Source organism: Sceloporus occidentalis, unplaced genomic scaffold (assembly GCF_023333645.1).
Source record: "Sceloporus occidentalis isolate IW3139 unplaced genomic scaffold, rSceOcc1.0.p SCAF_49, whole genome shotgun sequence".
NCBI lineage: Eukaryota > Metazoa > Chordata > Lepidosauria > Squamata > Phrynosomatidae > Sceloporus > Sceloporus occidentalis.
In genome coordinates, this window is record NW_028317029.1 from 6,065,303 (window position 1) to 6,080,214 (window position 14,912).

Sequence of the window (14,912 nt, forward strand, 5' to 3'; positions counted from 1 at the left end):
CCCCCTTATTCACTTTTGGTGGGACCAACCGCTTCTGAATATTTGACAACTATGATAAAAATTTCTAACAATGCAGAATTTTGCTTGCTTGAAATAGTTAGTAGTTTTATTAAATACATCCCTTGATACTCAAAAGCTGCAGGTCACAACTCATGATTCTCTGTCAGAACCTACAGTAACAGGAATGTCAGAGGTTAAAACACTCATGCTGTATTAAAATAAGGTTATACGCACGCACTCTCTACCTCTTTCTGCCAATTCATTCATTTGTAACATTTAAAATGTTAACTTAAATGAAAAAAAAGAAAAAGCATCCAAAAGGGATGCCCGGCACTGTACCAAAAACATACAAACATTAAAAAAGAAATAGACAATAAAAATCTGCTGTAACAAAATTTTAGGAACATTGATTTGAAGATTTGCCCTGGATTACATGAGGATTTCATACATGTCCCGTGTTACATGAAATTATCCTTTAATTAGCAGCTGGCTATTGAGAAAACAGTAACACATATCAGAGTTGGCTGTCTGTCCATGCTGGAGTTACTTCCGGGCAAGGTCATAGTAGACTGGTTTAACAGATGTCCCGGTTAAAGCCTTATTACTGACCCTTCTTACAAGTACCTTAGAGACTGGGATTTTTGTTCTGGGTAGCTCACTTTTCACCGGCTGTGGTTGTACAGCTGCGGAGCTGCTGCTATTACTGGAGTCGGTCCCATGACTTGGTGGGTGAATTGGTAGGTGTTTAACACTAATGGGTATCTTTGAATCCTTCGTAAAAGCTGCTGTTTTTACCGGGTGTGCGGCAGTCACTGGAGACAGTGGTTTGGCGTGTGCCAGGCTTGGGATTTCCTCTACCGCATGCGCTTTGGCAATGTTTTCATCTGGTTCTGTATATAGGTCATACAGAGCATCTCCGCTACAGCTGTCTCTGGGAATTGCCTTCCTGGCCACGCTCTTGGCTGGCTCTTCTTCAGGACCTGAGGTTGTTGAATCCCAGTAACCCTCATCGCTATTTCGTACACACTTTTGCTGATCCTTCCCCCTGTTTTTTTTCTCTCCTTTCCCATTTCGATTAATGGCTACCTGTTTGAGTTTAGACGGTTTGACAGAATTCTTGTCACTCGTGCTTTCCGAGTGTTTTACCTCTCCTGAGGCCTGTGAAGTGCTGCTTGTTTTATCCATTGCATTGCTTGCTTCATCTGCTTGCGTTTCCACACCCCAAATATCCTGTATGTAGGTATCATCCACTTGCTCAGGACTTGCCATCTCCTCTCCTCCTCCCTGATAAGCAACAATGTTAGGGATCTTTTTGCAAATGGCTTTCTTGCCATTCCCAGATACATTCCGGGCGCTGGCGCTGCTCCCTCCGTCGTCATCCTGGTCTGCAATAATATCGCCGCATCCTGTAAGAGAGTCAAAGCTTTTCAGTGATGTAACATCAGCCAACATCAAACAAATACGATCAAGAGATGGCTCAGAGGGAGGATCAACAGTAGAAGGGTCAGGTATTGCAATTTCTTGGCCACTATCACACTCAGGCTCAACAAAGGAAATATTGTTTACTGGGATTTCACCTGTTATGATTTCATCCTTCTTTTCATCAAGGGTCTTCGCCTCCAGTTCTGGCAGGTGGGTAATGTCCTCCACGTGCTGTCTGTTTGAAGCATCTTCTTCTCGGGGTTTGTGGTCACCATCGTATGATGACAAACAGGGAGATTCTGCAATTTCCTTCGCTTGATTGCCCCCTACTGAGGTGTTTACTTTCCCGTTTTGCTCATCGCAGGGCAAATCAATGGTGAGATCCTCGCTGGCCTTTATAGTTTCACACAAAGGTTTCTGTACCTCCTCTTTAATACATTCTAAACTAGCCGTCAAAGAGCCCGTCAAAATCAGGCCAGGTGCGTTTTCCGAAGCCTCCTCTCTGTCATCCCTGTAGCTTTTCTCTTTCCTGTTCCATCGCATGCTATTAAATAGTCCCTTCAGCCCTTTCTTTTGTCTACTGACAGGCTTCTGCTCCGCATTCTCGTCCTTTGCGTTTTCCGACCTGCTGCTCCTTTTCAGCAAATTAAAAAAACTGTGCGACTTCGCCACCGAGCTGTCTGAGGAAACGTCTGCTATTATTGTCACAGACGGGGTATTTACACCTGAGTTCACCTTGTCAGTGGGAACGGCAGCCCCTTCCACCCCCTGTTCGTCTTTCTTGTTGCTGCTTTCCAGCACCACATCGGCTAATCCATCCAAGGTCTTGCTCCGTACCATTCCCATTTTGTCTGCGCTTTTACCATCCCCTTTGTTTTTCACACCAAAAATACTTGGCATGGCCCCGCCAGATTTCCTCTTCCCGAATATTTTAAAAGCGGTCTTGTTGATTTTTCCTGATGGCTGCTCGGCTGCTGGAGACTCCGCACATTCACAATGCAAGTCCATATTTGCTGCCTCCCTCCTGCAGACCCCCGCAGATGCTGCTTCTCTGACTAGCAGCTTCTCCCTTGCTCCTGTTCATCTCCATGGCAACCGCAGAGATAAGCTGCTTTCGTCAGCTATGGGCTAGAGCCAGCTTCACTGTCATCCATTCTAAATCAATCTGCGAAATGCAACAATATACGGGCTCCTCCTTTAGAAAAAAGGGAAAGGTTTATATAACGCGTCCATTAACCTTGTGTTTACCATCTTTGCAACAGGCATCGACCGATAAGCTTCCTCCGCGCAGTCGGCAGTGAAGTGCTCTCTTTCTAACCCACCATTTTATATTTACGAGACATACGGAACAAAGAGAAGAAAGACAGGACTGTCGTGTTGTGTGCCCGTATTGTCACCCTTTCATCGCCAGGCTTAAAAAAGGTTGATCAGTTAGTCTGGTGTAGAAAGGGTTAAGCAGACACTACATCTCTGGCTCCTGTAGAAATCCTATTAATTGCAATGGGATCTGTCACCTCTCCGTGTGTATGGCGTGCGCGTATACGACTGCTGCTGAAAATTGATTACACGCGCTAATTAAAGTGCTCTACGTATTGCCAAATCAGGGAAATCAAATGTCCTGCATGTGTCTTTACTGACAGGTTGCCTATTAATCACAACCTGATGTTTGAGGTTTGACAAGTTAACCAAGAACACAGTATGAGTACAAATTTACATTTATATCAGAGAATCAAGAACTACAAATTACAATCACTATTATTGCGGAAGAGTATAGTTTTATTCACTACAACGGGCATATACATATATATATATATATATATATATATATATATATATATATATATATACACTCCTTCACCTAAAAGGCCTGTGTAGAAACACATAGAAGGAGCACAGGGACCATCCAGTCAAGGTGTAAATGCTGTCCCTACTGCTTTTACCTCTGGGCTGAAGGAAGCAAGGCTAGCTACATGGAGATGTCTCTCGTAGCAAAACGAAGAGAAAAGGAAGAGTGTGTGGGACCTAAAGGCTTCCCCAGAGGCCAGGCAATAATCTGCCATTCCACACAACCTTCAACAGGTCTCATGTAGGAAGCTCACTGGTTTATATCTGGCCCAGCTGTGGGCAATATTCTAGAGCGAAAGGAAATCACAAGTGACTTAATGCCCCTGTCTATGTATGACGCCATCTTTAAAGGAGTGCTTTGCAGGGAAGCACAATTACAGATACAATAAATACACAGATTATTGTCAGTATGTTATAAGTAGATCTGTCACTTTTCCCAAAGCAATATATATATATATATGTTCTATAAACCCCACTAATGCAGATATCATGAGGGCAGCCATCTTAATTTCTTGCATGATTATTCTCTCAGGGTTTGACCCCGAGTCTCCAGGTGAAGCACTGCACTGAAGCACTGCGGGTCAGTTTCCTCTTTCTCTGGGAAGGGGCGTGATATTTAGCCACGCCTACTCCCTGCCCACTTCCCCTCCTACTCTCAGCTTATTTAAGGTAGTCTGGGGAGAACCCTGCCCCATCTTGAAACAACTGGGAGATCTGCAGATAGCCCTGGCTGGGAAGTTCCCAGGCATGATTATTCCTCTCTGTAAAAGTGCTGATTGTTGTTGATTTGTTCACACAGCCTTTATAATGATGAATAAGGAAATGGGAGCTAACTTTCGGACAGGAAGTTGATTAGATAATGTTAGTGGTGTCGCACAGCTTCCTTAACATAAAATATTCCTTTATATCTTTAAAACAGTTACACTAATTGGCAAACAAAAGAGTAGAAATAACAAACTTGATGATGGATAAGAGTTTCCCATCTATTCTTCCAGCTGTAAAAATGTCAAATCCTACTTGGTCCTTCATTTTGTCTTCAGTTCTGGATAGACTTATGCATAGCCTGTACATGTTTAATTCCCTTACTGTATTAACATCTACCACTTCTGCTGGGAGACTGTTTCCTTTATCTACTATGCTTTCAGTAAAGTTCCCCTTTAACTTGTACATTTGTGTTTTGCTTTTCAATGTACCACCACATTTTTCAGAATGATACCTTTTGCTCCACTAAATAAAGAATAATCTCAGCACTATTTATGCGTACAGAAGCGAACACATGTCATATTCGGATTTACGTGCCCTTGACCACGTACTTTGTTCGAGTGCCACAACAAGTGTCCATGAGCTTAATCTCATTGTATCGAAACAAAAGCTCTGCAAATAAACACAATAATGGCATGTAAATGAAGTGCCTTGACATCCAGGAATGCACGAGGCATAGCACAAAATGTATGTATCAGGGACCTGTCCTATTTATATACCATGGAAGCGGCCATCTTCACTTCCCATAATCGGATCTCTATGATCAGTAGCACCTATTGCTCCCCTTTTGTAAGTTTACTTTCCACATGAGGTGGAAGCTTAGGCAACATCTGTAATGATGGGAAAGAAAAGGACTTCATAACAGGACATTGTTAATTGTTGTGCTTATTCTGTCACCTTTGACAAAAGCATAAGCCTTATTGATGACCACTTCTTCATCTGCCACCCAAAGGTGGCATTGCTGGATTCTATCCTATGTCGGGTGGGCCTTCAGCATCTTTCCGGTCACTTTTGCTTGTTCAGGATCTTTTGAGTCCTTCTGTTTGGCTATTAGTGTCTAGCTATTTTGGGGAGACAGGGCCAGCCTTAATGTCAGGAAGCTGCCAGGGGTGCCCGGACCTGGTGGCCACCAAAAGTCACTCCTGAAACCGCCCACAATGTGTAGAAGTCAGTCTGGTACTGGAAATTGGTGTAAACGAGAACCATTGATAGGGAGAAGGCACTATGTAAATACCATGGAGTGGGGTGACAAGAGGGCTTCTTGACTGTGGGACCAGCCCTGTAGGGAAGTATTGATCTTAGTTTTTCACCTCAAATAAGCCCATCGACCATGTAAGTTCTGAGCCTGTTGGACCCTTTAGCCTGTGTTGGTCACAATACCCCAGAGGCTCATCCGAAGGGGCACGTGACTATTATATGCAGAAAAACTTCTCTCCTAGGCCACAAGTCTATCATCCGGTAATACTATTTTATTTTAATTTGCAAACACAGGTATGCTGAAAGCTGTGAAGGTGACACTTGCCGTGTAAACCATGGTGTATAGGTTAATGATCACCGTGGTGATTAGATCATCGTTTATAACAGAAGAAATGGATTTGGAGGAGAAATTACACCCAGTACAGTATGTATTTACAGCCCGTTTTGCACAAGGCTCACGCAATCAAGAGGTTAATCCGTAAAACACAAGTCTAGCCACAACACGTTAATCAGTAGCGCAGGGATTAATTTAAAGCCTTCTTATGTACAGCATGAGGCGCGCCATTAATTACAGTAAACCTCTTCTGAATGGTGATTACAGTTCAAGTGTAAACAATGCCCTGGTTGTCTGTTTGGGGTGGAGGATTCCTTATTCCTGTGCCAGTTTGGCAGAAAGTGTCCCACGAGCTTGATTTGGCCGCTCTATGGAGGGTGGGGGGAGAGACGTCACATATTAAAGGGGAGTGACCACTGTCACAGCTTTCAGCATACGCTAGTTTAGTAAATCTTCCTATAACTTGCGCATTTTGTTAATGTCAAATATTTGTTTTGGAAATAAATAGGGCAAAACCAACATTATCTATTAAATTATCCTTACTGAAGATTTCTCACAACAACAATCAGAAACTTAAAAGTACAGGAGTTAAGAGAATGGGGAGGAATAATCATGCACAGTCTGAGAACAACATTTGATATGTTAGGTGCAAGGCCAGACTGTGGATTTAAATGAGCCCTGGCACTTTAAGGCCAGCAGGCAGGAGATGATATATGTGTGGCCACCTGCTGGATACATTCACCGGACTCCACGCTCTTTAACTCATGCGGCGTGCTGCCGTATGTATCGAGCTGGTGGTGCTACCATCCCAGTGGTCATTTAACTGGTAAAAACCACTTTAATCAATACAAACATTTAATTAGCACTATGGGGCGACTAGCCTAACGTCATTCACAAAGCATTTACCCAACATCATAATGCTGGTAACAAAAAAACAGTGGTGTGCTATATGATGTGCTTATTGTCCTATACCAATCAAGATATTACAAATCCCATTTATTTGATATTTTGTGACATGCTACAGCACAACTAAATAAATATATATATAACCCACACAAGTTGGAAGAGCTTCAGTAATAGCATAAAAACCACTGGCATGGAGGGTGAAAATCTACAATACTTAAAGGTTAAAGATTAGAGATGCCTTTTCAGCATATAGACTAACTGTAACATATTGTATAACATAGTCTGATGTCACCCACAACATGAATATATAATGTTATATCTGTTACTTCTTTTTATTCAGTGATATTTGGGACAACTTATCAACTGAACAGCGTCAGCGAGACAAGGAATATTGATTGATTGATATGGAAGTCGTGTGATTGCAACTCTGTAAGACAGGGCAATAAATAAAAAAGGCATTTTAGAATTACACAAAAGGATATGCCATGCATGACAATTAAAGTGTTTCTGATTGTTTTTTAGTATGATAACTTGGTATGTTTGGTATATTTTGTGCTTGTCACTGCAGTTTTTGGGATGTTCGAGGATACCTGGGTAGTCTCAAAAGCTTGCAATTTAACAAATTTTTTTTTCTAAAATACTGTTTGTCCTTCTTTCTTAGCTGGTTATATATTAAAAGACACAGTAACTATATACATAATATACGCTATATGGGCAAAATGATTGATGGACTTAGGTCTTTTTTCAACCTTATACAATCTAAGATATATCACCGTTTAGTATATCTCTCCCAGTGACATAAAGGAAAATGGTATTTTAAGTGTTTCTGGTATGATCATCCAATTTTAATGCCATCTATTATTTAAAAAACTACATACAGATGAAATTTTCAACCACTGAAATGTGCTGTCATGTGGCAAATTGATGTCTAACTACCACAAAACTGATTATCACTTACATAATTAATGATCGCTGGTCATTCCAAGGTATTAAAGCATTAAGTAAATTAAAAAGGGGAAACATTAATTCATTGCATTTCATGACTTATTCTCATGTGAACTGCACACACACACACCTGCTCCCCATATAGTAAGATGTTATACATGGAATTGTAAAATAGTAGAAAATGTTCGCCTACATGGACAAGGGCACATGCTGATATACACCCATTAGCCATAACATTATGACCACTGACAGGTGAAGTGAATAACATTGATAATCTTGTTATCATGGCACCTGTCAGTGGGTCGGATATATTAGGCAGCAAGTAAACATTTCGTCCTTAAAGTTGATGCGTTAGAAGCAGGAAAAATGGGCAAGCGTAAGGATCTTTGACGAGGGCCAAATTGTGATGGCTCGATGACTGGGTCAGAGCATCTCCAAAACTGCAGCACTTGTGGGATGTTCCCGGTCTGCAGTGGTCAGTATCAAAAGTGATTCAAGGAAGGAAAAGCAGTGAATCGGTAACAGCGTCAGGGCCAAGGCTCATTGATGCACGTGGGCCCGTGTGGTCAAATCCAACAGACAACTTATTGTACCTCAAATTGCTGAAAAAGATAATGCCGGTTCTGATGCTCCTTTTTTTGATAAAAGGGTGCCCATGCTGACCCCTGTCCACTGCTGGAAGCACCTACAATGGGCACGTGAACATAAGAACTGGCGCATGGATCAATGAAAGAAGGTGGCTGGTCTGATGAATCACGTTTTCTTTTAAATCACGTGGATGACCGGATGCGTCGCTTACCTGGAGAACACATGACACCAGGATGCATCCATGGAGGTCCCACCTCGCAACTTACAGGACTTAAATGACCTGCTGCTAATGTGTTGGTGCGGATACCACAGCACACCTTCAGAGGTTTAGCAGAATCCATGCCTCAACGGGTCAGGGCGGCAAAAGGGGGACCTACACAATATTAGGCAGGTGAACAAAATGTTATGGTATACGGTATAATTAGACTTGGGCACCTACAAAGTCTACGTGTTTGTCTTCCTGAAAATTCCATTCCTATGTTCATTTTGGGTGTATATATACGTATATGCCGTGGAAATGCTGTGAAACGGTGACAAAATCAGTAAATTAACTCGTAGAAGAATTTGAATAGGGAATTTGAGACCAATTTTACATACTCTTGGCAGGTATGCAGATGCCATAGCCCCCAGGTTGCCAGGTCAGCTACACAGGACGGGTTAAACACAGAAACATAGAATGTGTCGGCAGATAAGGACCATTCAGCCCATCTACTCTGCCGAGTTTCTGGATACTTTCCTTAGATCCTGGCTTAGGCCACGCACGCTTAAACTCCTATACTGAGAGGGTGTTAGATAAGCAGGGTAATCCTGGCACTGGCCCTGGTGGCAGGTACAGCTGTATGGCCCCTGTGGTCCTGTGAGTCTGTTCAGGGGGAAATCCCGAGATAAATGGAACAGCTTCCCAGCAGTGCTAGAGGCTAATACACTAAATGCAAACATGCGTGGGATAGGCATATGAATAGCCTGAATCTAAGACGGAACCAATAATTAATTAATTTAAACTAATAAAGATCTGAGTCTCTTGCTGCATTATAAATGGGCAGACTAGATGGTTCTTATCTGCTGTCCAGTTCTATGTTTCTATGTAAACCATGGCCCTTTCTCTCTTTAGTCCCTGTTTTGTTGTCCCAGGTAGAAATCCCATACCCAAGCAGTAGCCGCAAGTACCGTATTTGCTCAATTATAAGACAAGTTTTTTCCAGAGCAAATGCTCTGAAAAAAAACCCTTGTCTTATAATCGAGGTCATCTTCTAATCAGACCTTAAATGAGGTCTGACTATGAGACTAAGATCCAGATCCAAAGCAGTGCTGCAGGGGACCTGGATCCTCCTGTCTGGTAACCTCAGCTGCTGCCGGCACTTCCACCGGGCGTCTATCACCGAGTTCCGGTGAAAGTGCCGGCAGCAGCAGAGGTTGTCTACGCGCAACGCACATACCTTCCCCGGCTGCCAGAGAGAATTCAGTGCAGCGCTGCGGGGAATTCTCTTCTCTGCCAGCTGGCGAACGTCCGCTCGATGAACGCAGACAATCCCCGCTACTGCTTGTACTTACGCTGTAGCTTCTATGACGCAGCACCGGCGTCACATTACCTTTCGGTGCTCATAGAAGTTTTGGCAGAACACCCGCTGCCCCCACCAGACACCAGGAAATCAGAAGCACTGGTAAGTCGGGGGGGTTGTATGGGTGGCGTAAGGCTTTTCTGGCATGTATGCCCCTCTGCCTCCACAAATCCTTACACCCCCTTAAATGCCACTCTGTCCCGTGATATGCCTTTTAACCCCCTATATGCCAGAGTGGCATACAGGGGATTAAGGCATTTCTGGGAGGCAGTGTGGCATATAGGGGGGTATACAGCATATCAGGGAGGCAGAGTGGCAAGCCTGGGGGCAGATGTGCATAACTGGGGGGCAGGTTGGCAAATAAAAGGAAATAAAAATATATATATTTTTCTGAATCATAGCGTTTATTAAATATGAAAAAATAGTTTACATGAATTAATATTTACTAGTAAAAAAAAATCCCATCGGGTCATCTTATATTCAGGCTTTTTCTTTTTTTTTCCCCTAAATTAATATTCAGTTTTCAGGGGGTCGTTTTATAATCGAGCAAATATAATAATCGCAATCTGCCACAAACAGTCTCAGGGAACGACCACCCATTCACTGTGCGACTAAATTGTCCTACAAATTCTTGTTTCTTTATACCACAGAAGTCTGGAAGGCCTGCCGAGAAGAGACAACCAGATGTTCAGTCTGTCTATAACTATTAAGATTCCAAAAATTGTGTAATTCTATGTTGTAATGACATGGAGGGAGTCACACAGAACACAATGCAATGGTTACAAAATGCACCATTTTTTATACCAGCAGAAAATGATACAATTAAGCTGGTTTCTGCTCTTGCAAATAAAACATTAAACTTCAATTCCAAATATTTGATATGGTCCAAGGTCTAGGTCACTGTTAGCCATTACTCCACTTATCTCTCCTTCGTCTTTCATGTGTTCCCATTAAGTGCTTAATCTTGTTCAGATGATGATTAGCCGTCTCCCTCGGAAGGTAGAATAACGGAGATAATAATCATAATATAAAGGAAAGCCTATTCAGAGTTCAGCTAAGATGCTGATATGTGTTTCAGGTAATTCGCAAGCACTAAATGCATTAAAAAGATCATGAATCTTACATGGCCAAGAACATATTTTACAAACTGAAACAAAAGGTAATTACAAGTTTCAGGCAAAAACCTTGAGTGCCCCTTTTTCCTCCCCTGATGTCCATCTCTTTTAGGAGCTCAGAATTTTTGCGGTGTATGTCGCCATATGTATAGAAACGGCAAGAAATAGGTTTATAAATTAAATTATGTTAATAAAATATACTATGAGCCTCTCGGGGCGGATCAAATTCTTGAGCTTGCCATTTCGCAAAGGCAGGGCTCAGCGGGGGGCTTATTCCTCCCCTTGGCTAGAAGGTTTACCGCTTCGACCCTGAAGCCTGTCTCCTGGGGAGGTATTGATGTCAATTTCACAACCCTAACCACCCCCCCTAATCGCTGCTGCTGACCTACAGTTATTATGGTTTGTAGCCACCGTTTTTCTAGCCAAATGGTAGACATGTTCATCTGGAAAGCTACATTTTAACTACCAGGCCATGGTCTACTGAACTGTTTCCATTGTCTTGATTCACAATTAACTTTGCACTAAACCCAACCAAGTTAACTATTTACGTATAGATCAACAACCTGTGACTCCCAAGGAGTTTGACACCTTTTTGTTGAAGACATTCTAAAGCTAAGGATGATGTGCCATCTAGTAGTGGTGTATTCTGGTCTAGGCTGCTTGGACCTGGCCGGCCAAATCTAGGTTTCTTGACTAGTAGCTGATTGCCTTGTTGGGGTGACTGGGCTCCCAAGTGCTCCAGAGCTCTCAACGGGGCAGTTAGGGAGTTTTTCAGAAAAAGACCACATTTAATGTATCTACAGCAGGAGGAGATTTGCAGCTTCAGCATGACTGGGCCTACACACTGATCAATAACTACTAATTAAAGATATATATGGATAGGGGGCTCCCATTAAATTCATTTAAAGGGGAACCACCTGCCCAAAGCATTTTTAATAAAGGATTAAGTTTAAACCTTTTATTTGACTTATTCTCACTGATATTTGGCATCATGATTCATGAAGGAGCTTTTGATGTCATCGGAGGTCCATTGTCTGGTTGGGAGAGACGCTGATGGGATGGGATGACTGAACACACAGTCTGTACACATAGAGGGAACCAAGAAGCAACAACACTCATGGAAGACGTCAGGTAATTTATTCAACACAATGCTTCACCTAACAATAACTAACTTACCCAACTGACTACACAGCTATACAACCAACACATAAAACCCACCGGACGTCCTCTTTAAGGAAACCCTTATCAGCAGAATAATACATTGACAAAATATTCCAAAACATTCAAATGTGCTGCATAATACATAAAAAATCCAATAAAACACGCAGTATGTGTAAAGGTAACCTTAGCTTGTGGAATGTATTCATCAGACACAGACGTTTCAGATTCATGCGCGTGAAATTGGCTGTACCCTTATATTTATAGCTCTCCTTTTTACCAAGTCGTTCTACTGACCTTCATGGCTAATAACGAATAATAAAACTAATAAAATATGACTGTTTTAATTCGGTGCCAATTGGTCACACTTATTACGGACTGCGCCCATTTATTGGAAGTGAAACTTTATCAGCTGCTGTGAACAGTGATGTCACTTTATATGTGTGTGTCTATATATTATATATGCAGTATATATAATCTTCATTCCTTAATTTTGAGATTAGAATAAAACCATTGGATGTTATTCTTGCCACCACTGTGTCAGAGTTCTGATGTCACGTGAAGTTCCGCCTGCATCATATTACACTCCACCATGACTTCTCCCACACGGGGCATACGCAAAACCCATTTCGCTGTCCTTTGAAGACACAGTAGTAGCGCTAATCAAAAATAATATCTACTCATGTTATTTACAAATATAGCACAAAAAGGTTTATTCACTAAAGGGAGAGCTGTGGTTTGAGCTCCTTCCTATCACTATTCATTATGAAGGGCCAGAGTTGTATAATCCACAACCAAATGTGCAAGAGAATTTGAAGAATGTTTCTGATTTAACTATACACTATACAGGGCTCTTTATAATGTATAGTGAAGGAGCTGAAACACAAATCTCCGTTTAGTGAATAGACCCCAGTGTTAATTTTCAGTTAGTTGTACAGTTTAGGGGGATATAAATCCTGTTTGCTCGGTTAAACCATCACATTTTTTTAATACTTAACTGGGGACTTTGGCTCTTGGAAAGTCCTTTATTGGACTGATATATTCCACTGGGATTGATTCAGTAAGCAGTGTGTTATGGAGAGATTAAAACCTATTTCTCGCTACCTTAATCATATATTATGAAGGGCCAGCCCTAGTGATGTCTGCTGTACGAAGGCACAGCAGGGTTCTGTATAATATATAGTTAATGCGGTAATATTTTTCAGCGGTTACGGTGACCCTATTAGCCACTTTTTCCAAGATTCACATACTTCCCACATATTACTGAGCAGCACATGGAAAGTTAGATCACATTGTGTTTGGGTTGGATATAAAGAAGGTAATAGCCCCTGGGCTGCTGTGATTTATTTCCTATTCCACATACCCCCATCAGGGCATCTAGAGTAACACCAACGTACACGATGATCCAATGTGTTGGGCAGGGATGTATAACGCACGTGTTCTGCTGCTGGAATTGCCACAAACGCTGCCTTTTCTACCCTAGATATACAACATGCATTCCTTTCTGCGAGTTTTTACACACCACAAACTTTACCTGTGAAGTATATAATTGTCCTTAAGAAATACCTAACATGGTCACCACAGTCCAGTTCATCAAAGCAATCCCTGAGAACGCTGAAATATGACATCACATTCCCACATCTGAGATCACTCGTAATTTTTTTTTTTTTTTAAACAAAGCCCCCTTTTCGCGCCCATTAACGGTGTGTCATCTTTTAAGCAGATGTATGTTTTGGTGGGACGTCTGTAGAGATTTATACATAATGCATACCGTAAAATAGCAAGAAAAATGTATCTCTTTTACAAAGAAGCAAGCCACACAGGCATTAGTCTATAAAAGTACTCCGACTCCCACTACGCTCAGTACAACTGTAATGAAGACTCGCTCAAAGGAACCTTGGCTAAGGGCCACAGGATCATCAAACAATGCCCATCTCTGCATTAGACCAAGGTTATATCCTCACAGTAAATCCATTGACATTGTTGCATGGCCTCTTACATTTTCAGCAAATAATTCATCGCATTCTTAGGATTAACAAAGTAACGGAGATTTTAACACATTTTATCTGAACGTTGGCCCACGGAACAAGCCCCATACAGAGGCGTCTGCCTGACAATTGTGCATTTGACCATGAAAATAATAGGCTTGCCTGCCTTCAATTAAACTGCCACATGAATGGCAGCCCAGGAACGAAAGGTCATAATTATTCCTTTGCTGAATTGCGTGTCACTTAAAACAACACTTCGGTGAACAGTTCCCTGTTTCTTTGAGTGAAAAATCATTAAATTAGGAAATAGTTTAACAAATATTTTTTTTTTCAACAGAAAAAGATAATAGTGAACCAAATTAAAATCGGTCTGGTTTCTAAAGCCACCAGCACCAATTTAGAGCAAATGGTGCAAGAGTATTACTGTAGAATGTAGATTAACGTGAAGAATCGGTGGGGTTATTACTATCATGGTATGAAGTGACAATAATGGGGAGGAGAGGATGCTAGGATAATGTGAGACATCACCGAATAATTCTTATATATTGCCTTGGATAAAATAAAGCGGGGTGCTGGGTCGTAAGGCCGGTGGCATTAATAGCAGGAAGAGAGGTGGCTCTGCCACGTTACAGATCTCTGCTCAGACCTCACCTAGAGTATTGCGTACAGTTATGGAGACCTCATCTCCAGAATGATATTGACATATTGCAGAGAGATCAGAATAAAAATGGTGAATAATACCCATTATTGGGTTTTTTTGCGCTGTTTGTTTACAGCAAACATTCTCAGCCCCCTAGAAAAGGGGGACATCAGGGAAGGAAAGAGATTTGGGTCCTAAAAAGGTGAAATACCACAACTGTTATGCGTCTTAAATCACATAAAATTACGGTAGTTTCTTTTAATTAAAACCAAGAAACAACTTTTCAGTCATGTTAATATTTTTCAAAACCACACAGAGCAGCAGTTGTAGATTTTGGAAAGGAAATGCGACAAAGCAAGGAAGCAAGGAGTCTTTTAGTGTTACAGTTAATAGTTACAAAAATAACGTGGCAAGGCACAGAACTCGTCGATGAATCGCAACGCACATTAACGC

At 41.7% G+C, this 14,912-nt stretch overlaps 1 protein-coding gene across 1 annotated transcript; it reads right to left on the minus strand.

The window, feature by feature from the left end:
* Nucleotides 1-543: 543 nt before the first annotated feature.
* AMER2 (APC membrane recruitment protein 2) lies at nt 544-2,433 on the minus strand. The gene has a single exon (XM_089491275.1). It carries the CDS (start codon nt 2,428-2,430, stop codon nt 544-546), a length of 1,887 nt encoding a protein of 628 aa, XP_089347401.1. The 5' UTR covers nt 2,431-2,433.
* Between the last annotated feature and the right edge of the window lie 12,479 nt (nt 2,434-14,912).